General features: G+C 70.5%; 3 protein-coding genes across 9 annotated transcripts in view; all 3 read right to left on the bottom strand.

Annotated features, from left to right (window-relative positions):
- Positions 1-2,789, bottom strand: part of PDE4C (phosphodiesterase 4C) — a 62,944-nt gene extending 60,155 nt beyond the window's left edge. Inside the window, exon 1 of one of the 3 annotated variants that reach the window (XM_074978175.1) lies at positions 2,710-2,789. The gene's annotated coding sequence lies outside the window, so the exon portion shown is untranslated. Of the gene's footprint in view, positions 1-1,840; positions 2,190-2,487; positions 2,538-2,709 lie in introns of those variants that run through there. The other 2 variants (XM_074978174.1, XM_074978173.1) reach the window with 2 other exon arrangements.
- A 992-nt stretch (positions 2,790-3,781) lies between these two features.
- Positions 3,782-10,735, bottom strand: LOC142002246 (uncharacterized). Of its 5 annotated transcripts, none has more exons than XM_074978204.1 (5): positions 10,055-10,735; positions 7,196-7,669; positions 5,708-5,865; positions 4,845-5,007; positions 3,782-3,996 (listed from the first exon to the last, which is right to left on the bottom strand). In XM_074978204.1, the coding sequence occupies exons 1-4, from the start codon at positions 10,110-10,112 to the stop codon at positions 4,870-4,872; spliced, it is 828 nt and encodes a 275-aa protein (XP_074834305.1). In that variant the 5' UTR covers positions 10,113-10,735; the 3' UTR covers positions 3,782-3,996; positions 4,845-4,869. The 5 variants fall into 5 exon arrangements, with proteins under 5 accessions (XP_074834305.1, XP_074834304.1, XP_074834308.1 ...); XM_074978203.1 differs by having other exon boundaries at positions 5,708-5,868; positions 10,055-10,733; XM_074978207.1 differs by having other exon boundaries at positions 4,845-4,914; positions 5,708-5,868; positions 10,055-10,729.
- Positions 10,736-12,089: 1,354 nt separating this feature from the next.
- JUND (JunD proto-oncogene, AP-1 transcription factor subunit) lies at positions 12,090-14,366 on the bottom strand. Its single transcript, XM_074978202.1, has one exon. It carries the CDS (start codon positions 14,116-14,118, stop codon positions 13,156-13,158), a length of 963 nt encoding a protein of 320 aa, XP_074834303.1. The 5' UTR covers positions 14,119-14,366; the 3' UTR covers positions 12,090-13,155.
- Positions 14,367-19,399: the final 5,033 nt, after the last annotated feature.

Genomic DNA, 19,399 nt, shown 5'->3' with positions numbered 1-19,399 from the left:
GCAGACAACCAGCCCTGGCTGGGGGATGCCAGGAGCACCCGGGCCAGCAGCCTGTGCAGCAGGAGAGCCCCACATCCGACAGGCTGGGAGCCACAGGTGACCCCACACCACAGCTGCTACCAGGGGCTGGGGGAGTCCCTGGGGCCCCCAGGCTGAGAAGAATGTTAGCAGAACACCTGGGGGCACCTCCATGGCTGCTGAGAAGCTGTTCCCAGGGCTGGCCCTGCAAGCGCCAACAGGAGCTGCTGTCTGGCTGGGGCCCAGCTGCTCTGGGACGTAACCTCAGGCTGCAGGAGAGCCCGCCCTGCATGTCACAAGGCCTTGGCACACAGCGGGGGGGGGCCCAGGGGAAGAGCTCGTGCACCCTGACTGGTTCTCTCTTGTCTGCAGCCAGAGATGGAGCAGCCTGCCCCCCACGCGTCCAGCCCTGCCCCCTTCCCCGGCCTGCCAGAGCTGTCCGTCAGCTGAGCTCTTGGGCTGCCAAGCAGGAGAGGGCCAGGCGCGCTGGCCAGTGGAGTGTCCCCAGCCATGCTCTTGCTGGGGGTGCACTTCCACACACGCCGCAGTGCTCAGAACAACAGTTATTCTGCGCCTGGATCTCAGAAACACCCCCCGTCCCAAGGGCCCAGTCGGGGAAAGTCCCAGCTGCCTTCCTGCCTGAGGCCTGGCCCATGCACAGAAGTGGCACAGGCCGGCTGTGCCCCATGGCGCCCAGGGAAGGGAATCGGCTGCACAGGCAGGTGAAGGAAGGTGTCTGCCTGTGGCCTGGCCCATGCACAGGAGTGGCACAGGCCGGCCGTGCCCCACGGCGCCCAGGGAAGGGAACCAGCTGCACAGGCAGATGAAGGAGTCTGCCTGCGGCCAGGCGCTCCAGCTGCTCCGACTCAGCTCATCTGCCCAGCTCACTGGGGCCATTGGGGCAGCTGCCAGCCCCTGCTGGGGATCACAGAGGGTCAAGGAGCTTTGACCTGCCCTGGCTGGTAGCATGGCCCCACAGCCTGCTGCAAATCAGGCAAACCCACCAGAGCCCCAGCTGTCCTCTGTCCCATACACCCCGGGGCCCGGTGGGGGTGGTGGGAATCTGAGTCCCCTGGCTGGGCTGCATGTTTCCTGCTGTCCTGTAATAACGCCAGGCGGGTGCCTCAGTTTCCCCAGGCACAGCATCAATGCACAGCAGGTGATGGGAGTTTCGGTGTTTTGAACTGGGCAGTGGGGGAGGGGCAGCCTCAGCTGGCTGCAGGGGGAGGAAGGGGGCCAGGGCCTGGCTGGGGGACCCCCTCTGGGCCCCTCCCCCAGGATGGCTGGTGCTGACGGCTGCGGGCTCCCCGTGCTGACAAGTCTGTTCTGTGCTGTGTCTCTGTCGCCTCATAACCCGCCTGTTCCCCCCACGGAGCGAGTCGCGTCTGGCTGCGGGTGGGGGCAGGGCCTGGGGACCCCCCCACGCTATGCGTGAGCCCCACCCCCCACAGCCGCCTGCCTGCCAAGGTCACAGAGGCGCAGGGGAGCGGCCGCCAGCCATTCGAGCTGCTCCAGCTTGAGATGAACAAGAGCCCCGGGCACCGGTGGGCTCCGGTTTCCTCACCCGGGCAGCCCTGCACCGCCCATAGAAACACGCTGCCGGCCGGGGCCCTCTGCGCCCGCGTCTCCTGAGCAGCCCCCCAAGCGCCCAGGGAGCTCTGCCGGCCGCTGCTCCGCACGCCCCCGCCCCTGGCAGCACCAGGCCCGGCTGAGCGCCCCCCTCACGCTGCCAGCCGGCCTGGGGCTCAGCGCCCCCCCCAGGTCACTCTCTGCCACCAGCCACATCCCCAGCCTGCGCCAGCCCCACGCCGCGGGGACTTACGCGTGTCCTGGGCCAAACCGCCCGTGCGCCGCGGACCAGCCGGGAGCTGCACCACCTGGAGCTGGCAACGGTAGCGCAGGTCGGTGCCTGAACGCTCCGCTCTCCAGGCGACGCTGCTTCCCCCGCCCGGCCACAGACCTGCCGGGGCCAAGCCCAGGCCGCAGTCGGGAAGGAAGGCACCTGCCGGCTGCGGGCGCCAGGCCGGCTCCCCGGTTGGAGAGTCCGGCAGGGGCGTTCTGCCCGGAGCGCCGGCTGCGCCCTGGCCACACTGAGACCGCCCAGGGGCCGGTGGCCACAGCACGTGCGCTGGGCAAGCAGCCGCTGGGGCCTGAGCCGGTGACACCCGATGCCCCTGCTCAGCCACTGCCCTTGAAGTGTCTCGGCACCGCTAGGCTTGTGCACGGCGCTGTCCTGCGGGTACCAGACCCCGCCGCCCCCCGCTGTCCCCCCGTGCACGGCGCTGCCCTGCGGGTACCAGACCCCGCCGCCCCCCGCTGTCCCCCCGTGCACGGCGCTGCCCTGCGGGTACCAGACCCCGCCGCCCCCCGCTGTCCCCTCGTGCACGGCGCTGCCCTGCGGGTACCAGACGCCGCCGCCCCCCGCTGTCCCCCCGTGCACGGCGCTGTCCTGCGGGTGAGCGGGCAGACCTGGAGAGTGTCCCAGCCCGGCTGTCCCTGGCCACTGACGGCGGCTCTGAGCCTGCCGGGTGAGGACGGCCACCTCTGACCGGACGGGACCAGACTCTTAGCTGAGGTGTCTCGGCCCCGCAGGTACCTCCACAATCCAGTTCCGAACCACTTTCAGCTCCGGAGGCAGCAAACACCCCCCCCTTTCCACAGCCCGTCACCCTGGGTCAGCCCCGGCCTTACCCCTCACGTGGGACCCCCAGCACAAGGCAGCTGCTGCTCTGCCCGGGCGGCCGTGGCCCCGCGGGGTGTCTGTTACCAGGGCTGGGCGGTGCTGACAAAGCCATAGACTCCTGGCCGCTCAAGTGCAACCGTTGCCCTGGGGATTTTGCAGCGGGGGTGTTACCGGGCCCCGGGGAGCGGCTGCCCGCCCACTGGCTGGGAGGCTGCAGCCTGGCGGGAGACCAGCGGCCCCAGGACCGTCGGCCAGTGATGAAATAAACGGGCTGTGGAACGCGGGCGCAGCCGCCAGCCGCGCCCCCCTCCGGGCCTGGCACCAGCGCCCCAGCCGCGCCGGTGAGCTGCGCGCTCCCCTGGCGCTGCCTCGCCCTGCGCTCTGGGGCGAGGGTGGGAGCAGCCAATGGCTGGCGCGTGAGGGTCTCGCCAGGGAAGGGGGCGCCCCAAAGACTCTCACTTCCAGCCGTGGGACGGCGCAGCGGGGCTGAGCTCAGCCCGGCAGCGCCTGACAACCGCCCGGCCCCGGGGAGCCGATGGACCTGCCCGGCGGATGGCTGCGGGGCGCCCGCCCGGAGCAGCTCCTGGGAGGTGCAGACCCAGCAGCGCCGGCCCTCGGCTGCTGCAGCACGTCCAGGGAGACAGGCTGCCGGAGCCACCTCTGCGGGGAGCCTCGCTGCTGCGCGGGTGGCTCGGGGAGCCCTCGTGGGGTGGCGGAAGCTGGGGGCCTGGGAGCCAGCAAAGCCCCGGTGTGCGTCACAAGGAGAGCCGGGGCGCCCCGCTCTGCAGCCCCCGCCCCCCGCAGGCACTCGCAGGCCCTGGGGGCTTTCCCACAGCCGGGCCCACCACTGCCGCCCACGCTGAAGCGCGGCCGCCTCTGGGCTGGGGCGCGGCAGCTCCGGAACAGCGCCCGGCAAGGCAGCGTGTGCACCGCGGCTGGGCAGGGGCTGTGCCGGTGCCTCGAGGCGGCAGCTCTCCCCACCCCAGCGCCCAGCAACGCACAAACACCCTGGTCCGGGGGCCGGGAGGCGGCGCGCGCAGCCAGGCAGAGCCGGCAGCGAGGGGCGGAGGGGGCCGCTGAGCAGGACCAGCAGCAGTTTATTCACCGAGTCCCTGAGCAGCAGCAGCAGCTGAGCCTGGCCTGGCTGCAGGAGCGGCCCTGCTGGGGCTGGGGCAGGGCCACGTGGGCTCTGGATTCGCACCCCGCACCCGAGGGGCTCCGCTCCGCCAGGGCCAGGCCAGACGCTTCTACTTCGGAGGGTAGCGAGCGAAGGGCGAGTCCTCCGTCATCTTCTCCTGCAAAGGAGAGCGAGGGTGAGCCGGGCCGAGCCGGGCCGGGCCCAGCCCCCACCGAGGGGAATGACTGCAGTAAAACCCGGAGTGAGCTGGGGGCAGGGGGGCCCAAGGCTTCGACACTCAGTGTCCCGGGGGTGCGGGTGTAACGAAGGGAGGGGAGAGGGAGTTGGCCAGCACAGACCCGGGGACCCACGCGGCGGCCTGGGGAACGGGGACCCCGGCGCTCGGGGCCCGGCCCGCCCCTGGGGAACGGGGACCCCGGCGCTCGGGGCCCGGCCCGCCCCTGGAGAAGGGGGACCCCGGCGCTCGGGGCCCGGCCCGCCCCTGAGGAACGGGGACTCTGGGGAACGGGGACCCCGGCGCTCGGGGCCCGGCCCGCCCCTGAGGAACGGGGACTCTGGGGAACGGGGACCCCGGCGCTCGGGGCCCGGCCCGCCCCTGGAGAAGGGGAACCCCGGCGCTCGGGGCCCGGCCCACCCCTGGGGAACGGGGACCCCGGCGCTCGGGGCCCGGCCCGCCCCTGGGGAACGGGGACCCCGGCGCTCGGGGCCCGGCCCGCCCCTGGAGAAGGGGGACCCCGGCGCTCGGGGCCCGGCCCACCCCTGGAGAAGGGGGACCCCGGCGCTCGGGGCCCGGCCCGCCCCTGGAGAAGGGGGACCCCGGCGCTCGGGGCCCGGCCCGCCCCTGAGGAACGGGGACTCTGGGGAACGGGGACCCCGGCGCTCGGGGCCCGGCCCGCCCCTGGAGAAGGGGGACCCCGGCGCTCGGGGCCCGGCCCGCCCCTGGAGAAGGGGGACCCTGGCGCTCGGGGCCCGGCCCGCCCAGCTCGGATGGTATTTTGCCTTTACCCCAAAAGATCTCGCGCGGGACTTTTCAGCACAAGGCCACCGCCGGCCCCGGGCACTGGGGGCCAATGGGCTGCGGAGAGAGGGTCTCAGTGACCTGCCCAGCTGGTTCCAGCCGCGGGGACAAAGGACAGGCAGGAGCGGTGGAGAAGAGGGGCCGGGGCAGCTGTTGGGGTGGGAAGTGGAAGCTGGGCTGAAGGAGCAGACCCCGCCCGGCCCGGTCTAGGGGCCCTGAGAGTTCCTGTGCTGGGGCCAAGGCTCAAGAACCCTCCCGGTGAGCGCCGGGGAGTCGGTCCAGGCAGACCAGGGCTGCGCTGTTCCCTCGGGGCGTGGGGCCCCCCAAGAGGCCCGCGGCAGAGGCAGGTGGGCTGGAGGATCAGGGAGGTAGTGGAGGGGCTGAACCCCCGAGACACAGCGGCCCCACCGAAGGGGCTGTCGCACTGCCGGGCTCCCCCCAGGCCAAACGTGGGCTCAGCCTGTGAGTGGGGGATGCCTTGTGCCAAGGTACCCCCCACCCAGGCTCACCAGCGGCCCTTCCCTGGAGCTGCCCCTCCAGCTGCTGCCTTGGGCTGCTCCAGAGGCCACCAGGCCTGGGGCAGGGGCTGGCTGACCTGTTCCCGGTGGGCTGCAGACTGGGTAGCCCTCTACCCCCATTCACACCCGCTCCCTTCCCAGCGTGGGGTGCAGTGGGCAGCACAGGCAGCTGCTCCGGCCGGGGGACGCAGGACCCAGCAGCACTTCGTGCCCTGGAGCTGCAGCCCCCAGCCTGGCTCCAGACCTACGGGGCCCAGTGGAGGAAGGAGCAGGTCTGCGCTCCCAGCCAGGAGAGGGGCAGGAGAGGCCAGGCCCTCCGCAGAGCTACGCACCATTGGAACCTCATCCAGCTTCTTGAAGGGCAGCTCCCTCCTGGCGCAGACCTTCACCACTGCCACCCCCACAGCGATGACCAGGATGGCCACAAAGATGCAGATCACAGCCACCAGCCCGGGGCTCTGGGCGAGGGAGGGCTGCTGCAGGGGGGGCGCTGCTGGAGGGGTGGAGAACTGGCCTTAGACCTTCCCCAGCCCCGCCACAGCCAGGCAGAGGGGCGGGGAGGGCAGGAGCCCGGCAGCTGCACCTGGAGACATCAGGCCGCGTGCGCCTCCAGGAGGGCTGCCCGGTCTGCCGCTGGTGACCACCACCCTTGGGCCGGAGTCGGGCCCGAGGCAAGACCCCCCTCCCGCGGGTGCAGCGCCTGGGCCAGGCCACGGGGAAGGTCTCCGGCTGGACCTGGGTGATCCGCACCCACGTGTGACCTGGGGCCGTTTGCTCCGATTCCCCCCAGGACTCCAGGAGCTGCTGCGGGGGCTGGTGGCCCAGCGATGGCCGCAGCCGGGCAGGGCCCGTGGCTGGAGGGCAGTGGGCCTGTGCGGTGCCCATGGGGAGCAGCCGGCAGCAAGCTCCGCTCCTGGAGCAGACTGGAGGGGACGGGCAGTGCAGCACGGGCGGGACAAGGGCGGGGTCTCCTCCTGGGCTCACTGCCTCCGCCCCCCTTTGGGGCAACAGCCTGAACCCAACCCCCCCCCGTCCTCCCTGGGACTCGGCACAGCCCAGGGCTGCGGGGTCCGCACCGACCTTCTGTGGTCTGCAGGGCAGGCCCCGAGCCGGAGCCGGAGCCGGGCCCGGGCGCGGAGGCTGCAAGGGAAGGGGTGAAAGCGCCTTGCAATCTCCAGCCATGCAGGGGCAGCTTCTGGGCGTGGCTGGCCCCCAGGGAAGGGGAACCCGGCGACTCGGCACAGGCCTGGCCCCAGAGCCGGCGTGAGGACACAAAGGAGCCGGCTGCGCCCTGGCTGGTGGGAGCGGGAGCCCCCTTTGAGCAGCTGGGTCTCAGCGCCCCTGCTCCAGCCCCAGGGCGGGCGGCCGGCCCGGGCACCAGCCTCTCGGGGGCCTGCGGAGCAGCTGTGGGAAAGGAGCTGCGGCCTCGGGCTGCCCCGGTGGTGGGTCGGTGCAGGGCAGCAGAGACGCGGGTCAGGCAGCCGAGGGGCAGCGCCCAAGGGAGAGACCCCGAGCGCCCGCAGCCGGGCCGGGCCGGGCCCCCCTGCGCTGCCTACGGAGGGGGACCGCGGCCCGAGGGGACAGGAGCGCGGACAGCGGCGCCCCCTGGTGGCGAGAGTGAGCCAGCGCCGGCGCCGAGTCAGGGGTGCGGCCGCCACCGCCTCGGCAGCGGGGTCCCGCGCGCGGCCCGCGGAGCGCAGCCCCCGAGGGCGCCGGCCGGCCGGGACGCACTGGCCGCCCAGGCTGCGCTCTAGCCGCTGTCCCCGGGGGCCCCGCCCCGCGGACTCAGCGCCAGGCGACCCCGGCTGCGCGCCACTCACCCGAGCCGCCGGCTGCCGGGCTGGCGGAGGGCTGCGGCTGCTCCGTCCGCCGCGTCCCCTGGGAGCTGCTGGGACTGGGGCCGGCTGAGGCCGGGGCAGCGCTGGACGCGGATTCTGGGTTTCCAGACGAGGCAGGGGCCGCAGCGGAGGTTGTGCTCTGCGGGGAGGCGGCGGCGGTGCCCGGGGAGCTCTGCGGGGAGGCGGCGGCGGTGCCCGGGGAGGTGCCCGGGGAGCTCTGCGGGGAGGCGCCGCTGGAGGTGCCCGGGGAGCTCTGCGGGGAGGCGGCGGCGGTGCCCGGGGAGGCGCCCGGGGAGCTCTGCGGAGGGGCGGCGGCGGTGGTCGGGAAGGCGCCCGGGGAGCTCTGCGGGGAGGCGCCGCTGGAGGTGCCCGGGGAGCTCTGCGGGGAGGCGGCGGCGGTGCCCGGGGAGGCGCTCGGGGAGCTCTGCCCGACAGTGGCAGCTTCCGAGCCCATCTCTGGGGAAGGAGCAGAGTCCCCAGGTGAGCGCTGCAGACCCCTGCGGCACAGGAGGCCGCTGCCGTGTGGCTCCCACCCCCCGCCGCTGCGGCTCCTGGCCCGCGAGGGACCCCGGGACCACGGACACAGTGAATCTGTTCCCTCCCCAGCAGAGCCGCCCGGACTCCGGCGCGCGCTGCAGCGGCTCCTGCGCCCAGCTCAGAGGTGCCCGGCTCGGTTAGCTGCCCCCACCCGGGAGCCCGGCTACCCCCGGGGGCGCTGCGCCCGCCTCACAGCGCCTAGTGCCAATGGCCCGGGCCACCCTCGCCGGCCAGGTGGGGCTGTTCCCCGCTCCCCGCAGCCGCCTCTGGCCTGACCCCAGCACATCACCAGGCAGCTCGGACCCTGCCTAGGCTGGAGGACGCCCCAGCCCGTCAGCGCCGGCCTGGCCTTGAGTCCTCGTTCAGGCAGGACGGCCGGGAAGGGCCCCGGCGGCTCACTGCGGGGAGCCCAGCCTGGGGCGGGTCCTGAGAGTTACCTGAGCTCCAGCCCCGCTGTCTGGGGGCAGCGCCCTCCGCTCAGCGCTGCCTCTCGCCCCGGGGCTGCTGCGGGATAACGCGGCAGGCGGCCGAGGACCAGGTTTACGCAGTGCCCGGGGGCGCTGCACGGGCTGCTGGAGCGAGCCAGGAGCTAAGCCCCACGGCCCGGCCGATAGGACGGAGGCAGGAGAGTCTCGGGCAGGGCCGGCTCCATCCAGGCCAGCGCGGCGGCTTCCAAGCGCCAGGCGGCCGGGGGGGCTCATGCCCCAGCTTCTGCGTCCCCAGAGGGAAGTGCCGGGCCCGGCCCGCACAGCGCAATTCGGCCCGGCTCGGGGCCAGCGCCGCCCCAGACTGGTCCCCGGGGGTGCAGCGGCCTGGCCCTGGCACAGGGCTGGGAGGCCGCAATCCCCAGATTTAACCCGGGGCTCCCGGGGGGACGAGGCCGGCACGCGCTGCCAGCGCGCCCAGAGCTGCAGCGCAGGCGGCGGGGTCCGTCACACGCCCCCCGCCCGCGGAACCGTCGGGGCTGCTGGGACCGACCGGGCCCCGCCCGCGCCAAGTCAACAAGCGCCCGCCTTGGGAGGGGCCGCTGCCTGGAGCGGGGATCCCGGGCACGCAGGGGGCACCGCCCCGAGCCCCGGCGCCCCGCGAGGCCGGAGCTTTGCCTGGCCCGGCCTCCTGGCGCCTGTGTCCGGCCGGGCGGCCAATCCCGAGCGCGCGGGGCGGGATGGGCTCAGCCGCCGGGACCTGCTCCAGCCCTCGGGGCCCCGCACCTGCGCCCGCCGGCGCGCCCTGGCCGAGTCCCGCGCTGGAGTCTCTGCTTGGCCCAGCGGCCGGGCTGGGCCGGGGGCAGCCGAGAAGCGCCGCAGAGGCTGGAGCAGGGCCGGGCTGGGAGCCCCCGGAGCAGTCGGGCAGCGCGGCCGGGCCGGAGGCGCAGCGCAGTTCTGGGCCAGCGGCTGCCCTGAAAGGGTTAAAGCGGCCGAGCTCTCTCTGCGCGTCGGCGCTGCTGCCCCGTGCGATGAAAGCGCCAGTTCTCAGCCGCTCGCGGCTGGCTGGGAACCGCCTGCTCCTTGGAGCAGGGCAGCCGGAGCCTCTGCCCGAGGCCGGACTCCCCGCCCGGGGCAACCTGCAAGTCTCCGGCCCGCGGGAGGGAGCAGGGCTGCGGCGTCCGGCCGCCAGCCAGGCCCCGCTCTGCCCCCCCGGCTCAGCTACCAACTCCTCAGCGAAGGGGCCGGGCCGGGCCGGGCCGGGCCGGGCGCGGACTCCGCAACCAGCCAAGCAGGTCTGGCAGCCTCAGCGCCGGCCGGGTCTTAGCGCCCCTCCCTAGATCCCCAGCTCCCAGGGCGGCGGGCTGGGAATAGCGGGGCTCCCCCCCAGCTCCCAGGGCGGCGGGCTGAGAATAGCGGGGCTCCCCCCCAGCTCCTAGGGCGGCGGGCTGGGAATAGCGGGGCTCCCCCCCAGCTCCCAGGGCGGCGGGCTGAGAATAGCGGGGCTCCCCCCCAGCTCCTAGGGCGGCGGGCTGGGAATAGCGGGGCTCCCCCCCAGCTCCCAGGGCGGCGGGCTGGGAATAGCGGGGCTCCCCCCCAGCTCCCAGGGCGGCGGGCTGGGAATAGCGGGGCTCCCCCCCAGCTCCTAGGGCGGCGGGCTGAGAATAGCGGGGCTCCCCCCCAGCTCCTAGGGCGGCGGGCTGGGAATAGCGGGGCTCCCCCACCTCAAGTCCCGGGGCGATGCAGTGAACAGCGTTGTTCAAAGGCTCTCAGCCACCCGGTACAAACCGTCCCAGCAGTGCCGGGCCGGGGGGGAGCCTGGCCTGGCCTGAGGGCGACCCCCAGCCGGGCTCCTGCCCAGAGCCGCGCGGCCCCTTACCTGCGAGCGCCAGGCACAAGCCGCCAGCGACCAGCAGCCAGAGGCTGGCCCGAGCCATGGTGCCTGCGCCGCTGCCGTCCCGGCCACGCACCTGCGGGATCCTGCCACGCAGGAGGCGCCGCCCCAGGCTCCAGCCGCACCTGGGGCACCACCTGGCCGCCGCGCCCCCTGCTGGCCAGCGGCCGCCGGAGCAGCCCTAGCCCGGGGCGAGCGCGCTGCCCGCGAAAGGCGGGCGCTGCTGGGTGCGCACCCGCTGTGGGAGGGTGATGCCTAGTGGTTACGGCCCCGTGAGCCACTTGTGAGCTCCTGCCCGCCCCGCCAGTCCCAGAGCAGAGCTGCTGGCAGGGCCTGGCCCCGCCCCCGCCGGCCCCTTGCTCCAGCCCTGGGGCTGGGACACTGGGCGGCCGGGGGCAGGGCCCGAAGCGGAGAAAGGGCCTGGGCGGGAGGGGGCGCGGCGGGTCGTGGGCGCTGGCCCGCCAGCTCTGGCCTTGCAGCGCCCGTTCTCCCGTGTCCAGCCCACGGGAGGCTGCCAGGATGGGGCTGGCGGAAGAGACCCCTCCAGGGCAGGACCCGCACAGAGACACGCTGGGCCCGGCCCCTGGCTGCGTGGCGCAGGGTGTGCGGCCCGCCAGGGGACCTGCCTGAGGCTCCCGCTGGGCAGGGCGGGCGAGGGCCAGCCCAAGGGCTGTGTTGTGCCCACCCCACCCCTCCCCTCCCCTCCAGCTGTGTGATTCGCGGTCCTTCCCTCCACCCCCCCGCCTGGGCAGCCAGCTGGAAGAACAGAGCCAAGGCTCCCCCCCCCGGCTTCCCCCTCCCAGCCAGGTGTCCAGCGCTGCCCTCACCGCCAGGCCTTGCCAAGCTCCCTCCGCTTCCCACCCGCCCGGCTCCGGGGGTCCCGCTCGGGCCTATCCTGCAGCTGCTCCCTCCCTGGGGCCGGGGCAGCTGTGACTTTCTGCCCTCTGGGATCGTGCGGAAGCGCCCTGCTACAAGGGGCCACGGACCCCAGCCTGGCCCGCCCCCGCGGCTCTGGGCAGAGCTTTGCCGGGGGCAGGGATGCTGGAGGCGCACCGAGCGCTGCCCAGCTCTGCCGAGCGCACTGGCTGCTAGAAGCCTGGGCTCAGGCCGGCTGCTGTGATTTGCCTTTAGGAAGCCGGTCGGGGACTGCCTGACCACCCGCCCACTTCCCAGGCAGCAGCACCGGGTGCCCCAGTGTGATGGAGTGGGGGCTGGGGGTGAGACCGGCAGAGCAGCTCCCAGCAGCTGGGGCTGTAACCTGAGCTGGCCGGTAACACCTCTGGCCTGAACAAAGAGCGGGGAGGAGCCGCGCCGGCTTTGACTCCCAGGTGGCAGTTAGAGAGGGGGAAGGCAGCCAGCCCGGCTGAGGGGGAAGCTACACCCCCGAGGGCACCCCGAGCGCCTTTGCCCAGGCTGGGCTGGAAGGACGGGCTCTGCCGGCTGTACCGGGCCTCGGTCGCTCCCCTTCCACCTGCTGAGTGAGAGTCACTCCCGCCTGCGGGCGGGGGGCAGCGCTGGGGACCCCTGAACCCCGCCACACCCAGAAATCCCCTCCCTCCCGCGGGCGGCCTGAGAGCGGGACAGAGGCTCCAGGCTGCCCCATAGCGCTGACTTCCCCTGCACAGCCTGGAACTGCCGCAGCCCGGGCAAGGCCTCAGCAGAGCGCGCCCGGGCCGATTCTCACGCAGCGCCCCCAGGGATCGCCCGGCCGCCTGGAGGCGCTGGGAACCGGGGAGAAGCCGCGGTGCGTGAGCAAGCGCGGAAATGCGAAGCCGGGCTGGGGCCTCCCCTCCCCGCTGTGCGAAGCGCCAAGCGAGAGGCCCGGCCCCGCTGTCCTGCTATCCCGGCCCTCACCTGGACACGCACCCAGCAGGTTCGGGGCAGCTGCTGGCCCAGGCCCGCTAGGGGGGGCGACCGGCAGCCCCCGCCAGGCTCCCTAGGGCTCGGCTGGCCCCTTCCTCCCCGGGGTGGGGCTGGCCCGGGGACCCGCGGTGTGGAAATGCAGCCACAGAGCCGGTCCTTCTGGGGAAGCAACGTTTATTCCTCCACCAGCCGCGGGCGTCTTCCCTCCTGCAAGCCCGGCCGGGGCGCCGAGTCCAGTCCCCGCGCCGCGCTGGCTTCACTTCGGTCCGGCGCCTGCAAAGCGATTCGTGTTGTCCGCTGGAGAAGCGCGTCGGTGCCGGCGCCCCCTGACCGCCTCTTCCCCCGGGCCAGGCCGCTGCCGCCCGAGCTCCGAGCACCCGCGGCAGCTGCCCGCTGAGCGGTTCTTCGGCACGAAGCCCTTCGCCCCCCGCCCCTGGTCCTTCCGGGGGACCGAGATCCCTGCGATTAGCCCCGGCCCGGCCCTGGCCGCATACAGCGCTGGTGCCTCTTGGCAGGAAAGCGGCCGGGCCCGGCCCGCTCACGCAGCCCCCCCCGCCCTTCCCAGCGCTCCGCCGCCCAGAGCCACGGGCCTCTCAACCGGCCCCGAGCTGCGGGAGCGTGGCCGGGCCCTACAGGGCCACGAACGGGCCTTTCCGGCTCCCCGGAAGACCGCCCAACCCAGCGCCGCGGAGCGGGGCGGCTTTGCAGCGGCTCCCCAGGCCGGGCCGGGCCGGGCTATTAGCGCGTTCCAGAATAACGCAGCCCAGGCCTCGGCGCCCAGACCCAGAGCCGCCCACTGAGCGGCAACCGCCGTGCAAAACCCAAGGCTCCTCCGGCCGCAGACCGGCCCCCGACCCAACAGCCCCCGGGCGCCCGCCAGGCCGTCCCCACCCTCCTGCAGCGGCCCCAGCGCCTCCCGCCCTGCACAGGGCTAGAGCCGACCGCTCCTGCTTGCCCGCCTAGCGCCCTCGGGGAGCCGCGCCCCCACCGCTGTGCCAAGCCCCGCCAGCCGCGGGGAAAGGTCCGCCCCGGGCTGCAGCAGGAGCCCCCCTTCCCCCGGCCCCGGGGCACAGCCGGCAGCGTCACCCCCGCCCAGGCCGGCGGCTCGCGGCAGCGCTCACTGCCCGCTGGAATGTGGGGGCCGCTAGGAACCTAAACAGAGCGCAGCTCCGTCCAGCCAGCGGCGCCCGGCTCCGTGCGCTCGGGGGCCGGCGGGCCGCAGCTCAGTAGGCCGGCACCTGCGGCTGCGTCTGCGGCAGGAGCTGGCAGCCGCTGTTGACGTGGCTCAGCACCTTCTGCTTGAGCTGCGCCACCTGCTCGCGCAGCAGGCTGGCGGTGGAGGCCAGCTCGCTGTTCTGGCTCTTGAGGCTCTTCACCTTCTCCTCCAGCCGCGAGATGCGCTCCAGCTTCCTCTTGCGGCACTTGGAGGCGGCGATGCGGTTGCGCAGCCGCTTGCGCTCCGCCTTGATGCGCTCCTGCGTGTCCATGTCGATGGGCGACAGCGGCGGGCTCTCGCCGAAGCTGGGCGCCTCGGGCACGGTCTGCGGCTCGTCCTTGAGCGGCGGCGGCTGGAGGCGCGGGTGCGGCGGGGCGCCCCCTAGGCTGGGGGGCGGCGCGTAGGGGCCGCTCTCGGGGCCGTAGCTGGCGGCGGGGCCCGCGTAGCTGCTCAGGTTGGCGTAGACCGGCGGCTCCGGCTGGGCCAGGCCGGCGGCGGAAGGCAGGTCCCCGGGCGCGCCCCCGCCGGCCCCCAGCTGGTTCTGCTTGTGCAGGTCCTCCAGCGCCTTGACGAAGCCCTCGGCGAACTCCTGCTCCTCGCTGGCCGCCGCCTTGGGGTAGAGGAACTGGCCGCTGGTCGGCGTGGTGGTGACCAGCCCGTTCTGGATGATGAGCCGCTCCAGCTCGGGCGAGCCCAGCTTGAGCAGCCCCAGGTCGGCCGAGCCCAGCAGGGCCGGGCCCTCGCCACCGCCCGAGGCCCCCTCGCCGGCCGCGCCGCGCAGCGAGTGGGGCGCCTGGCCGGGCGCCTTCAGGGTGGCCACCACCTGGTCGCTGAGCCCCAGGCCGAGCCCGTCCTTCTTCATCATGCTGCCGCCGGGGAAGGGCGGGGGGAGGCCGCTGCTGCCGCGGGACTGGGCCGAGCCGCTGCCGAAGCCGCTCAACACATCATCATGGTAGAAGGGTGTTTCCATCCTCCCCCGCCGGACGCGGGGGGCGCCGGGCTGCTGTGCCCGCGGGGCGCCGGGCCGCGCCTCGGGCCTGGCGCGATCGGTCCGGGTCCGGCTGCAGCGCTTGTGGCGCGGGGCCCGATCCTGGCCAGGCTGCAGCGCTTGTGGCGCGGGGCCCGATCCTGGCCCTGCTGTAGCTGCGCCCCCTGCGGGGGGGGGGGGGAGGGGGTCGGTCCCGGTCCGGCCGCAGCGGCCCCCGGTGGGGGGGCGGGGGAGGGGGAGGGTCGGTCCCGGCCCGGCTGCTGCCTGGACGCACTCCCCGCCGCTGTTCCTCGCACACACGCGTCAGGGGGCTACCCCGCGCCGCCTTAAATACCCAGCGCCGGCCCGATGAGGTCACCGCGCATGGCGGGGATTGGCTGCAGATGACGATCTGCCCGGGGCGTATATGCATGGGGGCGGGGCACAGTCGCCACGCCCCCTCCTGGCGCTCCCATCACCATGGCGACAGGCCTGTAAACTGCACAACAGCGCACGGACTGCTGGGCTGACGTCATAGGGGGCGGGGTCACGGGGGTGTTTGCCTGGGCCGGGCTATTTATAGGCGCTCCGGGAGGAGCAGGGCCCGGCTCTGGTTGTCCCGGCGGCAGCTGCTGGGTGGGGATCCGGCCCCCTCCCCCCCACCGGGGCACCGGCGCTGGGTGGGGATCCGGTGCCCCCGCACCAGCCTCTGCACCACCAGCCCCAGGCTGCCCAGGCCCTGCAGTGCCCCTTGGCCCCTGCTCAGCATCAGGCCCTGCACCTCCCTTTGGGGGGAGCAGGGGCCGTGCGGGGTGTGGTTGGACTCCACTGACTGGCTCCCTGGGACCCGCTTGCGGACTGCACCCGCCGGCAGGGGGCAAAGGGCTAAGGGCAGGTACAGACCCCTGGCCCAGCTCGGCCCCGCCCACCCCATCCAGTGTCCCGTCTGTGGTCAGTGCAGCCCGGGGTCTCCCTGCCCCTGCACTGCGGCAGCCCCGTGGAGCGGAGCTCTGTCCCCAGGTACAAGTGGAGCTTCCTGCGGCCTGGTCCGGCCCGGCCTGCTTCTGGCTGACAGCCTCTCCCGCCAGAGCCGGGCACGCCTGACCCGACCGGGGCGCCCATTGCAGCTCAGCTCTCAGGCTCCCACAGGAGCTGTAGGGCTGGGGCGCTGGCACCGCCTCTGCCCCCTTTGCACCAAGTGCAGCCAAGGCCCCCCACATGTGAACATCTGGCAGCCGTGACCCAGGCCCCTTGGCTCTACCTCTCGCTGCCCGGGCCACGGGCGCTCCGCCTGGGGGGCGGCGCAAGGCGGTTTGGAGACAGGCTGGGGAGGCTCACGAACAACTGTACATTTTGGGTGACTTCAATGCAAGAGTTGGAGCCGATCGTGACTCATGGCCTTCCTGCTTAGGCCCCTTTGGTGTGGGAAAAATGAATGAAAATGGACAGCGTCTTCTCAAACCTTGCATGTGCCACAATCTGTGCATCACAACCACGTTTTTCCACACCAAGTCACAGCACAGTGTCATGGAGACACCCACGCTCAAAACACTGGCATCAACTAGACACGGTCATCGCTAGATGTGATAACCTCAAAAACGTCCTTCTGACATGCAGCTATCATAGTGCTGACTGTGATACAGATCACTCGCTAGTTTGCTCCAAACTCAAGGTGATTCCCAAGAAGCTGTACCACTCTAAACCAACTGGAAGGCCCTGCATTGATGCCAGAAAGACGGCAAACTCAGAGAGAGCCGAAAAGTTCAGAGAGACCCTGGAGGAGAATCTGCGCAGCAACCCTGGGCGTGCCGATGTGACATCCAGATGGCAGCATCTGAGGGATACAGTTTACAACACAGCCTTGTCAGTGTTTGGAAGAAGACGTAAAAACACAAATGACTGGTTCGAAGCTAACTCTGATGAGATGACTCCAGCCATCGAAAAGAAGCGCGCTGCACTCCTGGAATAAAAACGCTCACTGAGCCAGAGTACCCTGCAAGTGCTCAGAGCAGCCAGAAAAACAGCACAGCAGACGGCCAGGCGCTGTGCCAACAACTACTGGCTCGAGCTGTGCAGCAGCATCCAGACCAGTGCTGACTCTGGTAATATCAGGGGAATGTACGAGGGCATCACAAAGGCAATGGGACCCATCCAGAACAAGATGGCACCTCTGAAATCCAAATCTGGTGAAGTCATCGTTGACAAAGCCAAACTGAGCGCTGAGTTGAGCACTACTCTGAGCTGTGCTCACCCAAGAAGATTGTGGCTGATACAGCCCTCGATGCCGTTGAGCTCCTACCAGTAATGGACGAACTGGATCAGGAACCAACTGTGGATGAACTGAAGAAAGCCATCAACAGCATTGCAGCAGGAAAGGTCCCGGGCCAGGATGGTATACCACCAGAGGTAGTCAAGTGTGCCACAGACACCCTCCCGGAACCCCTACATGAGCTACTGTGCCTGTGCTGGAGACAGGGAGAGGTTCCACAGGATATGCGCGACGCTAAGATCATAACCTTGTATAAGAACAAAGGAGACAGAAGCAACTGCAGAAGTTACTGTGGCATCTCCCTCCTAAGCATCACTGGTAAACTGTTCACTTGTGTCATCCTTGGCAGACTCCAGAAGATTGCTGAGAGGGTGTATCCCGAATCACAGTGCGGATTCCACGCAGAGAGATCTACCATTGACATGGTCTTCTCTCTGAGGCAGCTGCCGGAGAAATGCAGGGAGCAAAGGAAGCCACTCTATATTGCCTTCATCGACCTGACCAAGGCCTTCGACTTGGTCAGCAGGGATGGACTGTTCAAACTGCTCCACAAGATAGGCTGTCCGCCACGGTTACTCAAGATGATCCAGTCTTTCCACAAAGACATGAGAGGAACCATCCAATATGACGGCGCATTATCGGATGTTTTCAGCATCAGAAGCAGCGTCAAACAAGGATACGTCCTTGCTCCGACGTTGTTTGGGATCTTCTTTGTGCTCCTCCTGAAGCATGCCTTTGGATCTTTAACAGAGGGCATCTTTTTGCACACAAGATCTAATGGGAAACTGTTTGTTTAATCTTGCAAGGCTGAAAGCTAAATCTAAGGTGCGGGAAGTCCTCATCAGAGAGATGCTGTTCACACATGACGCTGCTGTAGTGTCACACACAGAAGACCAGCTTCAGAAACTGCTGGATCGGTTCTCCAAAGCATGCAAGGACTTTGGGCTTTCCATCAGTCTAAAGAAGACAAACGTACTTGGTCAGGATGTTGCTGAACCTCCAAGAATCAGCACTGACAACTATACGTTAGAGGTTGTGCACGAGTTCGTTTACCTCGGGTCCACCATCACTGATACCCTGTAATTGGAGACTGAGCTAAATAGGAGGCTCGGAAAAGCAGCCACAACTCTGTCCAGACTCAGCGAGAGAGTGTGGAATAACATCAAGTTGTACACCCACACCAAAATGAAAGTCTACAGAGCCTGCATCCTCAGCACCCTCCTTTACAGCAGCGAGTCTTGGACCCTGTACGCCCACCAGGAAAAGAGGCTGAACGTCTTCCACTTGCGCTGCCTCAGGTGCATCCTTAGAATATCGTGGAAGGACAGAGTGTCCAACACTGCCATCCTCGAGTAAACTGGAACCCCAACCATGCACACCCTCCTCAGGCAGCAGCGGCTCTGCCGGCTTGACCACGTCCACAGGATGAATGATGGAAGGATCCCAAAAGACATCCTGTATGGCGAGCTAGCCTCTGGCAAAAGACCTCCTGGACGCCCCCAATTACGCTACAAAGCTGTTTGCATGAGGGACCTCAGGGAAGTAGACATAGAGCCGGACAGCTGGGAGGGGAGCTGGCAGACGATCACAGCAGATGGAGGCAGGAACTACACAAGGGCCTTCAGAAGGGTGAGATGACAATCAGACAGCTAGCAGAGGAGAAGCGAGCGCACAGAAAGCACAGTAAGGACCTGCCAGACACCCATTACACATGCAACAGATGCAGCAAGGACTGTCACTCTCACGTGGGCCTTCACAGTCACAGTCGACGCTGCAAATGGTGATTCCAAATGGAACTACAAAGGACATGATCTATAGTCTATGTAGACTGAAGGATGCTACTACTACTACTGGCTGCTCCTGCCTCTCCGGCCTGGAGCTGGGCTGGAGCTGCAGGTGATGAAGAGCAGCTGGTAACTCCTGGGGGCGCCCCCATCAGAGGCAGTGGGGCACGTCGTTCGGCAGCCCCGGTGCACAGGTGGAGTCATGAAGCGGAGCTTGCAGGTGCGCTGCAGCCCGTGGCAAAACCTGGGGCAGGCCCCCCCCCCCCCCCCCGCAGCGCGAGAGTCCAGCCCCGTGCGAGCCACGCTCCCCTTGTGCGCTGCCACTGCCCACTGGGTTGTGCAGCACCCAGCCCCCCCCCACATCTGCATTTGGGCTAGCCGGGTGCTTGCCTGCTCCGCAATGGCTGGGGGAGGGTAGCACAAGCCACCTGACTGTGGGTCCACCTGCCCGGCCTGAGGCTTGTTCCCGGTGGCAGCATGGACAGACCCCCAGGACCCTGCTGGCCACTGTCACTGGTGTGGGGCTACTTCGCTCCTGCGGCCTGGGTCCTGGGGATTAGCTGATGGTGCCAAGGCCCCTTGTGCGTCTGTGGCAGAGAAGGCGGCGGGGAGCTGAGCCTGGACTCTCCCTGGGGTGTGCCCCGCACATGGCTGCTCCCAGCCCAGCAGGCTCGTGGTGGTCCCTCCTCACTCTCACCCAACCCCCGGAAGCTACAGTGGCCTTGCACCCTGGGGCTCTGGCCCGGCTGCTGTCGGGCAGTGCGCAGGGCCGGTCCCTCCACCGCCGCTGCAGCCCATGGCCGGGGCTCTCTGGGCTGCTAAGGGCAACATCTCTGCTGCGTCCCACCCAAGCCGCGGCGGGTCGAGCTGTTCTGGGCAGGCCTGGCCACAGGCCGCGCTCCCTCTGCCACCCAGCCGGTGCCCGTGTCCCTCCCTACTGGGGGCACAGCCTCGGTGCAGACCAGGGCGTTCCTCCCGGGGGGGCAGAAAGTGAGCGGGACCCCTGGGCATGTGCGGTGCTGCTAGGCCCCGCAGGGCCTGAGCTGTGGGGGAGAAGGGACGGGCCCGGAGCTGGCACAGGCCCCAGGCGGCCGCAGTGTGTGGCCCTGGCCGCTCTCTTGGCAGTGCCTGGCCCCTGGGGAGCTGCTACTGGGCTGGCCCAGCAGGCTCCCGCTGCGCAAACCCACTAGGAAGGCCCCAGCAAAGGCTCTCGGCAGAGCAGCCCCCCCTT

This window comes from Carettochelys insculpta, chromosome 27 (genome assembly GCF_033958435.1).
Source record: "Carettochelys insculpta isolate YL-2023 chromosome 27, ASM3395843v1, whole genome shotgun sequence".
Lineage (NCBI taxonomy): Eukaryota > Metazoa > Chordata > Testudines > Carettochelyidae > Carettochelys > Carettochelys insculpta.
This window is presented reverse-complemented; position numbering and strand designations above follow the sequence as displayed.

Bases quoted from the DNA above. Each gene is read 5' to 3' on its own strand.
- LOC142002246 (XM_074978203.1), bottom strand. From the start codon at position 10,112: ATGGCTCGGGCCAGCCTCTGGCTGCTGGTCGCTGGCGGCTTGTGCCTG. The intron at 7,670-10,054 runs GTAAGGGGCCGC...CTCCTTCCCCAG, and splicing joins CTTGTGCCTGGCGCTCGCAG to AGATGGGCTCGGAAGCTGCC. The intron at 5,008-5,707 runs GTGCGTAGCTCT...CCACCCCAACAG, and splicing joins AGCTGGATGAGGTTCCAATG to CTGCCCCGGCCCCTCTTCTC.
- JUND (XM_074978202.1), bottom strand. From the start codon at position 14,118: ATGGAAACACCCTTCTACCATGATGATGTGTTGAGCGGCTTCGGCAGC.